Source organism: Antedon mediterranea, chromosome 5 (assembly GCF_964355755.1).
Source record: "Antedon mediterranea chromosome 5, ecAntMedi1.1, whole genome shotgun sequence".
Classification (NCBI taxonomy): Eukaryota; Metazoa; Echinodermata; class Crinoidea; order Comatulida; family Antedonidae; genus Antedon; species Antedon mediterranea.
Window position 1 is genome coordinate 24963767 of NC_092674.1, and position 17952 is coordinate 24981718.

The window sequence follows — 17952 nt, forward strand, 5'->3', positions numbered from 1 at the left end:
GTAAAACAGTTAACTTCAACCGACAACCATTGGCTGGCAGCCTATTCTTTGATACAGTTTGTTCGGGTAAATACAATTTTGTTCGATCTAATTTTTGGTCAAATTGGATAACTATTGGGTGACATTAAAATAGCATATTAAAAAAAAATGTAACAAATTATTGTATTTTCTCTTTAGTAGAGATTTTACCCAATTTTATTTCAGTTTAATAAAAACATGTCTAACAAAACATTGTAACATATAGAATGTAAAATATGTTTTTCTTAATTCAAACATTAACTATTTTTTTCTTAGGCCTATCCCATACGCTATATTTTTTTATAAAGCATTATAATTTCTACTAACAAATTATTTTTTTAGGAGGAAAATATCTTTTTTATAACTCGCGAAAAGACATCTATAATATCTTGGACAAAATAATCGGATAATATTAATAATAAGATCTCAGGAAAAAAAGTTGTGCTGAGGAAACTTTATGCAAAACTCTAGATGGCGACATTTTTTTAAAGGAAAGCGTCGCGTCGTTTGGCAACAAATTAATTTTAAAAGGAAGTAAAAAATACCAAATGACTGTGAAGCTATGGATTGTTTTCATTTTATAAATATACTTGTGTGGCTGTTAAAACTATCTGATGCTGTAATCTCTACTTTTGTACAGGTAAGACGAGTTTTATAGTCCCTACTTGTAGAGTCTAGGCTAGGCCTACATCCTACTAACAGAAGTCATCAGTGGTGTCAGTGACATTCGCTCTCTGCGGGTCAATTAGTGCCATTTTGGTAGATCTGCTGGTTTGAATACATACAAAGGCCTACACGCGGCAATACACGCTAGGCCTAGGGCCTATAGTTTAAGACTCTGGCCTATCAATCAGGCATGCATATCTAGTAGTAGGTAGGGCCTCTAGAAAATGGAAATCTCATAGGGCCTAGGCCTATCCGTCGTAGACTAATATTGTATAATGCTGATGTGAAACAGTCATTGAATTCGAATAAATTAAATAAAAACTTTACAATATTAATAATGAAAAAGATAAAAATTGATTCTAGAAAAAAGAGGGCCATGTTTTTTTATTTATACAGTAGATTAATATCCTACAGTACTACTAATATAGCCTAGTTGGCATTTGACTAGAATACCTAAATTACACTCAATTTAATTTGTTTTTTTAATTATCTCCACGATAAAGCACAATGTTTGTCTTTCAATCTATGCCATATGCTAGTAATTTAATCAGACAGATGATTGTTATGCTAATCTAACATCAACCGACTGCTATTTACTGTCCTATTGATTTCTGTGTTTTGTACAGTATTCTTCACAGTGCCTAAGTTATTGTGTAAAAAATTGTCTTTTTTGAGTCATCACAGGGTGGAGAAGATTTTGGGAGTTTGTCATTGTTTAATATGATTAATAAATATTTATATTAAAAAGAATTAACTTGGTTTTTTTTTTTATAAAAGTCCATGAAAAAGAAAAAAAATATATACTGTATTGTGTATAAAACCAAAACAAACCGCAGGTATATTGAATTTAAGATATTATTATCCTTTCTTCCTGAAGCAATAATTTAAAACATTTTAAATTATAATTTTTTTATAGACCATGTCCCATAATAGAATTATTTATCGGAACTGTAATTTATAGGGAAAGTCACCAGAAACCTATCCAGTGTCAAGCAAAATAAGTGAATAACTTTAAATAAAATCTTAATCAATGTTTTATTCATATTTTAAAATATTTTTCAACAGTACTGTATTTAAAGTTATTTTTTAGTAAAAGAAGCGTTTATCATTATTTTTATTTTTTATAAGCTTTGTTGTTTTTTGTATGTTTTTGGATTGGATGCACCAATGATGGTGATGTACAGTATCAAGAAATAACAATATTTTTTAAAGCTCTGTCTACACTATCAAACTAGTTTGACAAAAAAAGTGTGATGTGCCCAAATATGGTAGTGATATACCTAAATGTGGTAGTGATATGACATCATCATGTCCATGGTCACACCACATTTTTTTTGCCACATTAAAAGTGTGATAGTGTAGACAGACCTTTAGGTTTATTTTTAAACATTATGTTGTTTGTCTTTAAAAGTTAGAAGATTGTCAAGTTCCTCTAGATGATAAAACGCTAGTGTGGGATGACCAACTCACAGGATCTTACATCAATGTCACATGGGGTTACGAGAACAACTGTAACTCTGAGGTCACTTGTTTTGGCTTTGATATGACCACTGACCAAGTGATGAACGTCCAGTTAAAACCTGTGGAAATCCAAGAGGGTATGACACTCAGGTAAATAATTTTTTTTTTTAAAGAGGATATTTATAATGATACAGTATTATTAGTTTATTAAAATATTCAATTAAAAATTCAAACAATCCTTTAAAAACAAATTAGAAACCAAGGTTAAAAATTAGGTGTTCATATTTCATTATTATGATTTCCTATTTGTTTAGGTTCATTCCGAGTGAAGTGACCCCAGGTCGTTATCTTACAATGAAACCGTACAAGGTCAGTGTCATGGATTTCAACTCATGCTCAACGGCAGCAGGTCAACCTACTATTTCAACTCCGACCTCTGAACCTTTCATTATTGATGAGCAGACGTTACTCACTTCAGGTTCAAATTTCTTTATAGGTACGTTTTCCAGTGTGTGCATACAGTACAAACAAAATGCAATGCTTCAATTTATTGTTAGTGAAAAAGCAGCATACAATTGAATCCTCAGATACACTTTGTTTGTGTATAAAAATTGTCATTTCACTCCATTATTTAGTTTCATAGTCTTTTCAACCATTGTATTTTAAATTTCTTGATTTTACAAAAGCATAAATCTGTTTAAAGATGTATTGTCTCCAAAAACATGACAAATGAAGATTAATTAAATCAGACTTTGAATATGTTATATTGTAGTTTTAATAAGGGTAAATCACTTCCATAGAAAAAAAACGAAAACAAATAATGTTTTCACTTGTAAAATGACAAAATAAATGGTTAAATTCAACCAAAAATCCATTGGCTGATGGCAGCCAATTTGACCATTTTTTGCTTTAAATGACATTTTTTTCAGGTACAGTAAATACATTTTTTTTCGATCCAATTTTTGGTCAAAGTGGATAACTATTATGTTACATTAAAATGAAATATTCAACACAATTTTTGTTTACAATTATTTTTTCAGACAATACACCTTTAATTCTCCTACAGTATTAAATGGAATGCAACATAACACACTCATTATTTTTTTTGGGGAACAGTCTGCCTTAATTTGGTTAATCATCAAATAATTGTTTTATACTTCCATGATTTCATTAGTGTCATAATCATTGTCATTATCATCAGTGAATTCAGGTGAAGTGTTCACGTGTCGATTTGGCCTGCGTTTGAATGTAACAGTGAAACCAAACACTTGTCACTTTCCACATTCACCAAGCAATGTGCTGTGTATGGATCATGGTGCTTGTGTTACACACAAGACTGAGGTAAATTCATTCCCATACTCTCATCTTATCATTCTAACAATAATGCACCTTTAGGTCCCCTCAGAAGAGCAGTTTTTATTTTATTACTGAGAGGGCTACCATACCGAAAGAAAACGAAATAAATATAAATAACATTAGGGAATTTAGGGAACGCTTTGAAAATGGATACAGTACGTCACACATACACACATATTCGTTTTCGTAAGCCATTAAAAATCCTGATTTAAAAAAATATTGACTGCGGTAATTTTGAAAGAAGTGTAGGTGCGTGTTGCTTGGCTGCCTACAGTAGGCCTAGCGTAACATCAAAGCATTTTGCTATTTATCAAAATTGACCTGGAATTTTTAGTAAATTGCCTTAGTAAATTACTTTCAATAAATCTATAATTGTATTGTAACATGAATTATTTTTTATTCAATTTAAAATGTAAAAAATAGAGCAAAAACTATACTCGTTTTGTAGTTACGAATATGTGATATTTGTCAACATGAATACGCTTTATGAATATGAAATGGGAATCAGCTCAAATGTTTTATAAATGTGTGACGTATCTGTTTTCATTATCGTATTTTTAAGGTTGCAAAATATACTATGTATGTCTGATATACGCTAAACCTGATTATGTAAATTTAGCCATACTCTTAGATAAATATTCATTTTGTTTTATTTTCCAACAGGGTACATTTTCATGTAAATGCTGCGAAGGATTCACAGGAACGTACTGTGATGAGTTTGATGGCTGCATGAACAATGAGTGTGCGGAAGGCTCGACGTGTTTCGACATTCAAGAAGGCTACACTTCATACAGCTACCTTTGCCAGTGTCCGCCAGGAAAGGGTGGCGTACATTGCACGGTTGATGTAGATGAATGCGCAAGTGATCCGTGTAAGTTTGGCGTGTGCGTTGATGACCTTGATAGCTATCAGTGCTACTGTATACCAGGTAATTTATTGGCTCCTTTTGTTCTTATACACAAAAAAAAATCAGGAAGATATGTTTTATGTATACATATATTCAAGTTATAGCATCTGTCATACAGCTATATATTTCAATTTTAATCAAATAATAAAGAAGTGTAATTCATATATGACAGGATTTGGACTGAGGACTCTGAAATCCGATGTAGCCGAGCATCTTAATCCTTGTATACACTATCAAACTTTATGTGATGTGCCCAAATATGGACATGATGATGCCATATCACTACCATCTTTGGGAATACCACTATCAACCATATTTGGCCAAATTTGATAGTGTAGACAGAGCTTTAACCACCTAAGCTAACCACCTAATTCCATGTACATGGTTAACAGTACAATGTTTCCTACATTCCCTTCATAAAGTATTTATTTTATCAAAATTTTCAGGATATACTGGCACAAACTGTGAGCAAGAGTACAACGAGTGTATATCTAGCCCATGTCTCAATGAAGGTATTTGCATCGATAAACTCGACAGCTACGAGTGCACTTGTGGCATAGGTTACATTGGTCAACATTGTGAGGGTAAGATTGACCTTTGTGCTGGTGACCCGTGTCACAATGGTACAGTTTGTGTGGATTATGGAAATTACTTCAAGTGCCAATGTGCTGCTGGTTTTACAGGTAGGTCTTCATAGATTAAAGAATTAAATTAAAAATGTTTAATATGGATTAAGCTCTGTCTACACTCTCAAACTTTATGACAAACAAAATGTGATGTGCCCATATATGGACATGGTGATGTCATATCACCACATATTTGGGCATATCACTACCATATTTGGGTACACTTTTTTTGTCTAACTAGTTTGATAGTGTAGACAGAGATTTATACAGTGTCTATTGCTTTGCCTTTGAAGCATAGTGCTTTAACTCATGTGGTTTACTTTCAATTGCTATAAAAATAAAACCCTTCTTTTTTTTATACTGGATGACCTTTTCAGTACAAGAGGTTTGAGTACAGGATGGTCAGCCCACTCGTTGATCCCTTAAGCCCTGTCTACAGTATCAAACTAGGTTGACAAACAAAGTGTGATGTGCCCAAATATGGTAGTGATATGACATAGTCATGTCCATATAATTATGGGCACATCACATTTTTTTGTCACATAAAGCTTGATAGTGTAGACAGAGCTTTAACATCCCATTATGCCTGCTATCTCAAGTCTCCAGAGACAAGAACAAGCACGCTGTATTGATTTGAGCTGATAGATAAATAGTTAATAAAATGTACATAAATTCTGCCCTTTCATTATATTTAAATGATTAACATATTTTTATTGATTATTTTTTGGCAATTGTAGGTTCAAAATGTGAGATTAATATTAACGAGTGCGAGTCTAATCCGTGTGTAAATGAAGGACGCTGTCGGGATGAGATCAACGGATTCGTTTGCGTATGCGAAGGAGGATGGGAAGGTGTTTACTGTGAAAGTAAGTTGCACTAAGTAAACCAAGTTGGCTACCAATCCAAGGGTCCTGGGTTCAAGTCCTGTCATATGTCAGGATTTTTTTTTCCAATGACAAATTACAACTCCACTCCCAAAGACTTGTAATAAAACTTTTTTATGTAGCATCTTGTGTATATGTTGTGAACAGGATTGCCACCTTTAGGAAGGATAGTGAATGAATTTGCTTAGCAATTCCTTGGCAACATTTGAGTATAGTCACACATGAGTTGGTCACATTTATGCAGCTATTTAGCAATTTTGTGTTCAGTTTGTTTACTTGGAACAATTTTGCAAAGCTCTATTCATCCTTTAAGTGAAGTACCGTATTGTATAATTACTATATTTCATTTCAGATGAAGTTGAAAAAAACGCACCTGTTGAAATTGCCAAGCATGCAACTGCTTCAACCATCGTTATATGTTTCACGGTCATTGTGGTGGCGCTCATTCTAGTGATTGTCTTCGTAGTTTATCGATATCCACGAATTAAGAGTTTCATGAAGTATAAAACTGCTAAAGTTGGTATAGATAACAGGTAAGTTATTTTCCAAAACAGTTCAGTTTTCTATAAAGTTAACTAGGAAAGAAATTGAGACCTTTGAATTGAATATGAATTTTGTATTTATTTATACTGGGTAACCTCTTCAGTCAAAGACTGTTCTCCCAGAGGGCCCAGTTATGATCTGGTTTCTGTGATGTACTAGTACACCAGGGTAACCTCTACTCATCTCGAAAAATGTACTAGGTTCTTTAAAGTGCACATAAGCCAGATGTGTACACTGGACTAACAGTTTAATCAAGATAATTAAGTGCTAAAGTAAGAAACTGTGGTTTTATTTATCGAACCAATTCGTCATATCGATTGGGGAAAAAATATATAACACCTTGTTGAATTTATTTTGAAAACAGACTAGCAAAATCATGGACTTAAAACAGTGTTAAGATGAATTTTTTTCCTAAACATGTAAAATATAAGAGACACAATTGTGTGCTTGTCCGTTTTACACATTTTTTTTCCCACAATAAACATGAAGTATCAAATTGATCAGAATTTTGCCCGGAACGTTTTCAATTACGATTTAACTGAACTGCACTTTAGATAATTCTGGCTCTAGGAGTTTTTTAAGTAGCTTATTAAATGGTTCTCAAACTTAATTTTTTTCTCTGTTCTTTACAGCGAACCGGCGATGGCTTTACAAAGTATCAGCGGTAACTGTCGTTCGCGTTCAACTCAAATAATTGCTTCGTACCAGACGTCAAGGGTAGACTTTGTTCTTGATCCGGATGAACCGCTATTTCACTCATTCAAACCGAAGAAAATCTAAAATATGATTCGAGATTTAACCATTATTTGAATTTTGTTTGTTAATTTTAATAATAATACACCACCCGTTTAAAATTTTAAAGTAAATTTAAAGGATTGAATTAGTTTTCATTAAAGATATTTTTTTAGAATTATTTCTTTAAATTGTGTAAAGCTCTGTCTACACTATCAGACTAGTTTGACAAACAAAGTGTCACATCACATTTTTTGTCACATAAAGTTTTATAGTGTAGACAGATCTTTAGATTGTTTTTTTTTTTTCACACTGAGAATCTATTTTATAAATCATTGATTCCACCAAATTAATATATTTTGTGTAGGATTTCTAATTTTATGTAACTATCATTTTAAAAATTGTATTTTAGAAATAGATGATGTATCTATTCACATCTAGTAAGTACTGTTTTATGCAGTATAACAATTTTATAATTATTTTTTTTGCTAACTTTTATAAATGATAAATCAATGATTGTTATTCAATCACAACTTAAACATTCCATGTATAGTATTTTATGAATGTTTACTATTTTATAAAAAGATACAGTAACAGTATAACAAGTGATACTCCACACTGTATCTAGGGTGATCTTGTTCAAATACCTTGATACAGAGTACATGCGAGTCATATGTGACCATTGTATCATGGTTATGGTAGATACAGTGTGACATATGACATTGCAAAATCAATTATGTAAAAAAAAGAGATAATAATAACAAAAGTTCATTCTTATAATTATAAGCAAGCTCTCAGTGCGCTGTAAATAAATTAAAAGACGAGAAGTGGCAATAATTTAAATTAATGAAAAACTTTGAAAAAGGAAGACATTAACTGGATTGTGAAAGAGATGTACATCATCTTTTTATTGCTGTATTTTGAGATAAAATATATCTTGCTTCATTGTTTACTACTCCGTCCATTAATGTACATAAAATCCATCCAGTTTTTGTTTTTTATATCTTTATCATCTTAATTTAAATATTTAGTTACTTTTAAAATGTATAATATAATGCCTTTTTTTATTTATGATAGTCATTTCTTGTACAACTGTCTTCCTTCTTCCTTGTTGTGACGTCTTTATCATAACATAACAGGGCATGACACATAACTTTTATGTATTTGATTATTATGTCATAAAATAAAAACACCTTGAAGTTACAGTATTTAAAGCTCTGTCTAAACTATCAAACATTATGTAACAACAAAATGTGATGTGCCCATATATTGACATGATGATGTCATATCACTATCATATTTAGGCACATCACACTTTTTACTAGTTTTGATAGTGTAGACAGTGCCTTAGAGTTTATAATAATGAAATGGTAAAGTGCAATACGGTGAGATAATTATAAGTAGAACGGGGTATTTTTAAAATCTGCCTGCCATAATTAAAAAGAATTGTGTTATTTAATACTCATTTGCCGTCTTCGTCTACAAAGCTCTGTCTAAACTAGTTTGACAAAAAAAGTGCGATATGCCCAAATTTGGTAGTGATATGCACAAATATGGTAGTGATATGACATCTTCATGTCCATATATGGGCACGACGTATCACATTTTTTTGTCACCTAAAGTTTGATAGTGTAGACAGGGATTTATTCACTTTGGAAAATTTTACTAGTATAGGACAGATACAATTTGCTTTGGTATTTGGTACACACTTTATACTACGTAACGCATAACGTAATAATAGTGTACAATTTTACTCCCACTAGGTCACCACGCAAGGACGTTAACGCAACGCAAGCTATTTGACCAATCACGACGCGATGGCTCTCCCAAACAGTCGCTTGCGATTGGTCAACTCACTTGCGTCCTAGTCCAGTGGGACTGGGAACAAAGATTTAGGAATTATGTGGTCATATTCATTCTGGGGCTAAGAAAAATACTTAAAATTGAATCCCTTGACACTTGGTATTTAAAGATGTATTGTCCCCGAAAAAAACATGAAAATTGAAGACTAATAAAATCAGACTTTAACTAGGCCATTTTGCAGTTTTAATAAATTATTTCACTTATAAAAAGACAAAAGAAACGTTAACAATTGTCTGACAGACAATTTAAATATGTTTTGCTTTAAATTACATTTTGTAGGAAAATATGACTTTGGTGAATCTTGACATTTAACAGTGTTCTTTTTGTACGGACACACAAATTGTTTATACTGGTCCACTGTGTAAAAGGGTGATTATTTTCACTTAATCGAAATTTGTTGGTGCCTAGTATTACAGAATATTGCCATTTTTAATTGAACAAGTATCATTGATTGTGCACTGATGCGGTGACGTGATTTCTTAAATTGTAATGCCATAAGATATTTAATAAAACATTCCATGATTAAGTAGTAGCCTACATTACGTTTTTTTCCTTGTTAAAGGTGTGTTAAAGTTTATTTATATAGGCTTACTAAAAATGATATTTGCCTTACCAATAAACTTTGGTATTACACCAAAAAATGTTAATATTAGTAGCTGTTTTATCTTTTTGAAACTTTTAGCGATTCACATTTGCTCACCTTTCAGTCACTTCCAATTGAAGATGACTTCAATGGATTATAAAATAAATTGCATAGAATAATTAAATTATAAAGTAGGTATAGAATCGAGCGACAATAATTTTACCAAATTAAAACTGATAAAAACTTTTTCCTAGAGTCTACATAACTTCTGGAAAGTGCAACAAATTTTTCGATATTTCCACTTTTATACTTAACTAATTATTTATGAAGAAATATGTATTATTTGTGGAAATCCAATAAAACAAAAAACAAAACAAACTTTGTACACTTTATTTACCACAAGAAACGCGTCACCTCACTCTTTACGTGTCCTCAATTCTTCCAAATTATTTATGTTCTTGGTCAGACAATTTTTTTCTTCCCCGAAATGTTTTATTTTGCTGACATAATGCATGGAGGAGCTGAGTTACCTATCATGTTAACAATCAACTATTAAGTCGGTCCCGTAATTCACATTCATTAAAGCATACACAGCGGCATTTCTCGCTTTCTATTTTCACTAAAATGTTAAATAATGTCGATTGAACAATTCTTTTTCATATCTTTGTTTAAATTTTATCTTCAATCACAACAAATCACTCTAGTATGAGTCAAATAGCGAATTAAATCTATTAAACATAATAATTATTAGGCAGATAGGCCTACTGAATATACACTGCTAAACACTTTAAAATAAGGTAAAAGCATGGCGTAAAGAATAGAATAAATAAATAATTATTCTTTACTCCATGGTAAAAGTTAGTGCCATAAAATTAAAAATCGCCATTAACATGGTTTTCTACAAATATATGCATTGGTATAATTTAAAATGTTGGAACCATTGCGGGATTCGGGAACCATTGTCATTAATGGAGGAGATATGTTATTTGCAGAGATCGTTATTAATATCAATTGTATCATAGAGATATTATAATATCTCTATGATTGTATTCAGTGCGCTGATCGGATACCAATTCCTAGCTCATCATTCAAGTACATGTTGCAGATCTTTCACGTTTCGATATTATGACATAGCGCCCTCTTTATAATTAGCATATATAAACATTTATTCATGTTGAGAAAAGTGTGAAATATTAGGAATGTTTTTAATATAGTAAGACCATTTTTTATAGGTAAATTATGATATAATTCTTCATTTATTCAAGTTCGTGTAAATACATATATTTAATTCAAATAAAAAATAATATAATTTTATTTTAGTTAATTTTATAAACGTCTGGACACAAGCGAACAGCTGACGACGTTGGGGTCATCTTCTCGTCTGGTTGGGAGAGAAAAGGGTTGTATCGGGTCTTTGATTGTAATTTGCAAACAAAATTCCCATTTTACCCTTCTAAATATTAAACATTTCTGCGTAAGTAAGAATATTAACTATCATTCTATGTAAATTGTGTGTTAATAATGTTATTGTGTTGGTAAATCGGCATAAATATACCAAAATATTAAACTGGTACGTGACGTTTCCGAGTGAATTCATCGACCCACCACCAACAACAGGAACAGGGTCATGTTGTTTAGTTGGGAGTTTATGTATCCTTTTTGTTTTGTTGCGGGCTGCTTTGTTGGTCCATTGTGTGCCCGTGTCTTTCTTTATTTTAGGCCTTTGAAAGTGAATTTATACCTTTGATTATAATGTGTAATATTCTATAAGTATACTTTATTTATCCTAAAAGGTCAAAGAATAAAGGTTAAAAGTAACAAGCAGGATTTCCTCTCAAGTAGCAGCAGGCTAGGCTAGACAGCTTGCTTGTTGAATATTGTGGAAAGAGGAGAGGAGGTAGGTAGATGGCTCCCCATTGATGATAGGGCAATTCTTCGGCAATGATAGGCTAGCTCATGTAGGATGTTTTGTTTTTATTACGGGTAGAATTTTCGAAATGCCTTGGTTTATTTTTGATATGTGTAACCTTTTTATTGCACAAAAAAAACTCTCAAATCATTATTTGTGTAATGTTTTAATAGTTTTTGTTCTTGTTTTTAATAGATAATATTTACTACTGTCTGCCTACTAACACCTTCATGATAATTTTAACCTAACATATTAACTGGTAACATTTTGAGATTATTGTTTTCACATGCCCTTTTTTTAAAGAATGTTTCGCATCCGAAATTATACAATTCTAGAAACAAAATATAACGTTCAGACACTGTAATCTATAGGCATAATACAACATAATCGCACAGTAATATAACAGTTTAGACCAGATATTAATTACTATCCATTAATTTAAAAACCAATTCTAGGCCTATACATGCCAAACGAAATCAAAATATAGTTTGTATTACTCTGGCATTAAAGCCAAGCTTTTACTTTCCACACATTTCTACAGTACCTTTCTTCGAATATCATTGCACCAAATTTTAAAATTGTTTTCCTATTAGTTGGTCTTAGGCTAGGAGTTTTGCAGAGTTGTTCCAAGTTGGCATTCTTTTCCTTGATTTACCATAGGTAGCAGTATCCTAAAAATAGAACATAACTTTAGAAAAGTTAATTTCCCAGTCTAATAATAATTCTGAAACATGTAAAAAAGGATAATTTTTTACAAAGAATTTAGCTTGTTCTACGTTCAGAGTTCATGTTACATCAGAAACTCATCAGGTGTTATTAACTGTATCAGAGATAACGGGACGATTCGGCCCACTTTTAGTGGGACGATTCGGCCCACTTTTGGGCCGAAACATCCCACTTTGAGGGCCGAAACGTCTCACTTTAGACCAAATTCATATTCATTTTCGTTGGTATTTATTTAAGTTTCTAAAGGCGTTTCACAATCCGTATTTTATTGATATTGACAATGTTGATATACAGTAATATATAAATAAATTACTAAAAAAAACGTAATTTTATATTCAATTTATTACTTCGAAAACTTTGTTTTTTCGTGCATTCGCCAAACGGCCAACAGAGGGCGTAACTTGTTTACATCGTTCGCATGACTAAAAAATGATCATTTTCGACAATGTTTTCAAACTGTTTGCTTTATTGCATCTTTATCCCTAATAGTACTACCCCATAGGCCTAGTCTCTCTGAAAATAAATTATGGGGGAAAAAAGCTTATTTTATGCTTATAAAATGCATATCAAAGCCACTAAATTTATATGTGCGGAATCGTCTCAGGCCCGAATCGTCCCAGGGCCGAATTGTCCTTGAACCGTATCAGAGAGTTATTTATTATGGTTTAACTGCACATTAGTATTAAGAGAGAACTGATCACACATGCACATACTGTACCACTACCAGCTACCTCTAAAGTAACTTGAGTATGATTCGGATCAGCTTAGAACAAAGTGCATGTAGTTTTAGCCATTAAAAAGCCAAATGTGACACACCATAGGAAATATTGCAAAATTGATGTTCCTTGGGTCAAAGGGTTGCTTGCATTTAGTCATGGTTGTTATGTCGCACTGTTTACAAGATTAGCAAAAATTAGTCATTTTGTTTTTGGTTCTTTTATTAAACTTTTTCATATTAATATGTTTATACTTTAATTAACATTAATATTTGAACTTGGTGTATGAAATGGAATGGTTATGTTTACAAATGAATAATATACTGTAGTGTAAGACTGACTAAAATGTCTGGTATGCTCATGAGTCATCCACAAGCCAATCAATATCTGTACAATCCTCTGGTATAAGCCCAACCATTCAGTATAAGCCCACTGTAGAATTACAGTCAATATTTCGTTATTTATAGGCCAAAGCACTTTAATTCTCACTCCATAGTGATTGTCAGTTTGGTATTAATGCTGAGTAATGATTTATATCACACTAGCTATTTTTACAATCGTCGTGCATGGCACGACATTTTGAATACAAGAGAGTGTGCTGCATCTCCACTACGTACGAATTTAGACTTGTGCGTTATCTGTTTTATAACATATGTCTATGAACTATTTTCCCTGACCTTTTTTGGGTGAATAAACCTAGGCCTAGCCTAGAAGCTAGGCCTATCGCAGCAAGCACCACTGTGCTCGTGGACCAAATCACTGGTTATCTTAGCTAGGCCTAGCAAAACAGTCATGCACCAAAATACAAGTGGTGTGTGTTCAAGTTTTTTTTTTTTAATGGGGCTGCGGTGCGGACGATTTAGACTACTCGTAAGTCGTGCAGCGCCTAGCGCGCTTGGAGTTCTGCCATATGATTTACACGCAGTGTTGTTATGCTTTTTTGTTACACACTGTGTGCACTTCAGTGCATGATAGTGAAACAATAAAGAGTGCACACATGACTCATTTCAGCGCATCTGATTGGCTACATCCTTTCCTTAACACTCCTTGTTTGTACTGCTGTATTTGAAAACTGATGCTGTTCTCTCCTAATATTTTCTAATCTCATCAATTGTAAACGTTTACATTAATATTGAACTGTTCTATTAACTACAGTTCACTGCAGTACAATACTACTAATTGCAGTATTTAATTATGGATTTTGTGAATTAACTAAAAACAGTGACTGGTACTGTATACCATGTTCTTATCAATCACTAATTATCCTATGTCAGTATATATATATATGCAGTGCATACACTATAATCTTGGTACAATGATGCATTTTTCACAATAAATGGTGACCTCTACGTGTGTAGTCAAGTTGTGGATTGACAATCTAAAATTTATGCAAATACTAAAATGAGGATTTTGTTAGGCCCATTAAAACATGGGTCCAATGATTAAGCTTGGAAGGTCATTGAATCCAAGGATGTAATGTAATTGTGCTTGGCAGAGGTGGGCGTGGGCATCCACATACAAAGTGTTCCACCCAAACCTATAGTTTGTCTAAGGCTTTCCACCCAGTCTAATTCAAAGCCTGCAACCTGCTTGATTTACTGTTCTTTCCTAACTGTTTAACATCTATAATTCTCTAGGTACAGTACTGTACATCCCTGTGTATTTAACTATTATGCACAATTTGTCAAGCTTTATATAGTTAGTCATTCAGATAGGTCATGGTGATACTGTCTGAACATGAAAATGCCATGGGCTGAATTACAGCCCAATAGGTGTGACTATTGTATTTGCACATGTTTCATGAACAAAAAGGCCTGATCCAATACATAATGTACAGGGGGCTCTGTTGAGGAGACATCCCTGTTGAGGGAACACTTTACAAGGGAAAATATGTTTACGACCAACATGAAACATAACCATTAAGGGACACTTTGTTCATTTAACCTAAAGGAAACCCATTAGTGTTAATATTATGTACAGTGTATGTACTACTACTGTATGTTCTCGTAATATGTGTACAATCAGTATGTTTTTCTATTTGCAGCACTTATACTAATGATCGTGGAAGCTAGGTAATGTCTTCTCCTTCGATAGCCACGTATTATGGCCGCTCAGAACCCTAGTTTGTGCCAACCAGGGGGGCTTACTCGTAGGTCATCACGCGCTACCGTGGCGACAAAACGCAAACCTTCACCAGAGTTGAATACAACGCATGAGTTAGGACAAAGCAAAAGGTGAGTTTTTTTACATTTGATTTACAATTTATTCTATTTTCTATTAAAATGTACATTATTTGCTCGAACTGTAATCTACAATTTCTGTCTACCTACAGTATGCCTATAGTAGGTTATAGGAGAGGTCCTGTTAGTGTTTTTACTTGCTATTAGTATTAATTTTAATAGCCTTTAGTACAACATTTTTCTAGTAAATTGAAAATTTCAGTAGTTTTTTAAAGCACTATCATATGTAATCATTTTGAGAAGAAGAACTTTCTGAATTATTAACAGTGTTGTAGTTTGCTTATGGAAACAAAAGACTGCTGTGTTTTGACGACGTTCATGCGATCAAGGAAAACCACATAAGCAGGCCTTTTTGTAACAGTGTAGAATGTTGGTTTTACCATAGTTATTGTTTTGCCTGAGTTTCCCATCATTTAATTATAATTTTGCATATTTTGTATGTATTTCAGTAGTGTTTATTATCTCTCCCATTTCCACACATCAGAATTTCTAATTTCAACAAATCTCCGATAACTAGCAAAACTAGCACTAGCCGTTCTGAGTAATTCCTTAATCGACAATGTACACAGATTTTACTAAAATTATTTGTGACAATGGTATTGGTAGGCGGGTGTGTCCCACTAGAGAGGACTATACCAGTAAATGACTGACAGGTGTGTCATAAAAAGTCTATCTTTTTATACAATGTACATATTCTGTGTTTGACCATGAATAAATGAATACTGAAATTTATTCCTCTCTTTTGAGATAGAGTTTATTGTCGGTTTATCTCTAGGTAAGTGGCACCACCAACACCATTGTTGGTTTGTGTAATTGGGCCAAGTTTCCGTAATAAATTACTTGGCAACCCTATGTTAATATTGCATACAGTGGTTAATTTATTGGCCATTAGATGAGTGCCATTTCCCAGAATGCATCATTCTACATTTTAATGATATGAATGTAGTGGGAATTGCACGGTTTACTAATTCTACATTAAAAAGTAAGATGATAGTAACATTTGAATGTTTTCTAGTCAAATTATTTAAATTCTATGACAAACATGTTGTTTCTAAGAAGAATCAATTGTAATCCCCTCTGATTTAAGACAATCAAGACATCTGCATTTACCACACAATTGCACCTAGACTTACAATGAAGTTGAAAAATGGGGGAAAATGGCAATTTTCCCTTTAGTTTTCAATGGTTAATATTGTTGAGAGCCCATATGATAGTTATAAAAGAAACTTAACTGATTCTCGGTACTGTTTTTTTAATTTTAAAGTATATATGCAAATTCTGTAATACAGTGTCACATGTCTGCCTGTATCATAGACCACAAGCTTTAAACATAGCCTACAGTAATACAGACAGGTATCACATGTGACACTGTTTTACAAATGTTGCCTGTGATATTGTACAGAATGTATGCCATATGTCTGGAATTATACAGTACAGTGAATCGGGTGTGCTGCTATCCATTGTTCATTCTCCACTTCGCATTACCATTCATTTAACTGAACAACTGATTTAAAACAAAACCCAATGATGTATTAATTATTTCCTTGGCCTATATAAAACAATAGAACTACTGTAAAGACAATGGTAGCATTTTGATTTACTGAAAATTAGCTCTGTTTGTAACAAAGGAATTGATATTGATTGATTGATTGATGATGTTGTTTTTAGTTAACCTTTGACCTTAAAATAGTTCGACCTTTAGAAAGACATGAGTGAGAGAAAGTGGACATTTTTTTTTGTAATATAAAGCTTTATTATAGTAAATTACTGTACCAGAATGTATTCATTGAGATACTGAAGTGTTCATTATCGCCTGGCCCTTTTTAGTAGTTACGTCATTTTTCACAGTTTGGCCTAAATTTTCATGGTTGTGTTTTGCCTAAATCTAAATATTTAGACCCTATTTTGGACATACCCTAGGTTACACACTTTCTGTGTTTTTTACTAGATATTTGCTTGTTTATTTTTCAAATTGCCAGCTTTAGAGAAAATAATCGTTAGCTCTAAAATTGTCCACATACTTATGGCTGGATTATGACCATTTGAAACAATCTGCCTTTTAATCTTTTGAAATCAAACTATTCAAATTGTTTATCTTTAGAAGCTTACTTTGATACTCCTGAAATTATTCACAATTTTGGGAAATTCAAATTGGGCATGATGATGTCATATCACTACCATATTTGGGTATATCACTACTATATTTGGACACATCACACCTTTTTTTGTCAAACTAGTTTGATAGTGTAGACAAAGCTTAAAAGACTGAATATTCTATAGATTAGAAAATGCTGTAGTTTTAGCCATTTAATAAATAAGTATAAAAATGACGCACTAGTAGTAGTAGTACTCTGGGCTCGCACTGGCCGATGGCCAAGTCGCCATGGGCGAAAACGTTTCCAGATTGGCGAAAAATAAAACGGCTACTTTAGCCATTTTGGCGATGACATATGATAAAATAGATAATTAAATAATCATTTTGGCGAAAGCATAAAGTCCAACTAAAAGGTCCATTTGTCGATCTCCAAGCATTTATTTTGTTCGTTATCACGTTGTTTACTTCAAGCTCCATTTTTCGTCAACTTGTTTCGTTGTACCAGGCGTCTCTTTGTTATTTAAAAAAGATGGAGATAGCAGCGGTAGACTGCGCAGAGAGAGAGACGTTATATGACACATGGATGATGAAGTCTACCCAAACTATCACACGTGTTGTGTGCTGCAC

At 32.8% G+C, this 17952-nt stretch overlaps 2 protein-coding genes across 5 annotated transcripts in view; both read left to right on the forward strand.

Annotated features, from left to right (window-relative positions):
- Nucleotides 1-561: 561 nt before the first annotated feature.
- LOC140050036 (uncharacterized) lies at nt 562-9221 on the forward strand. The gene is made up of 9 exons (XM_072095042.1): nt 562-658; nt 2096-2295; nt 2460-2641; nt 3347-3486; nt 4165-4429; nt 4855-5091; nt 5772-5900; nt 6271-6451; nt 7094-9221. Exons 1-9 carry the CDS (start codon nt 581-583, stop codon nt 7239-7241), a joined length of 1560 nt encoding a protein of 519 aa, XP_071951143.1. The 5' UTR covers nt 562-580; the 3' UTR covers nt 7242-9221.
- Nucleotides 9222-11023: 1802 nt separating this feature from the next.
- LOC140050037 (E3 ubiquitin-protein ligase TRIP12-like) overlaps nt 11024-17952 on the forward strand; it is a 53746-nt gene continuing 46817 nt past the window's right edge. For 3 of the 4 annotated variants that reach the window (XM_072095043.1, XM_072095046.1, XM_072095045.1), the window contains exons 1-3: nt 11032-11113; nt 11433-11536; nt 15035-15224. In XM_072095043.1, the coding sequence (XP_071951144.1) occupies nt 15094-15224 (131 nt within the window). In that variant the 5' untranslated portion in view covers nt 11032-11113; nt 11433-11536; nt 15035-15093. Of the gene's footprint in view, nt 11114-11432; nt 11537-15034; nt 15225-17952 lie in introns of all 4 variants that reach the window. The other variant, XM_072095044.1, reaches the window with a different exon arrangement.

Coding starts and splice junctions, on each gene's coding strand:
- LOC140050036 (XM_072095042.1), top strand. CDS start 581: ATGGATTGTTTTCATTTTATAAATATACTTGTGTGGCTGTTAAAACTA. Junction 2,642..3,346: donor AGGTTCAAATTTCTTTATAG/GTACGTTTTCCA, acceptor CATTATCATCAG/TGAATTCAGGTGAAGTGTTC. Junction 3,487..4,164: donor GTGTTACACACAAGACTGAG/GTAAATTCATTC, acceptor ATTTTCCAACAG/GGTACATTTTCATGTAAATG.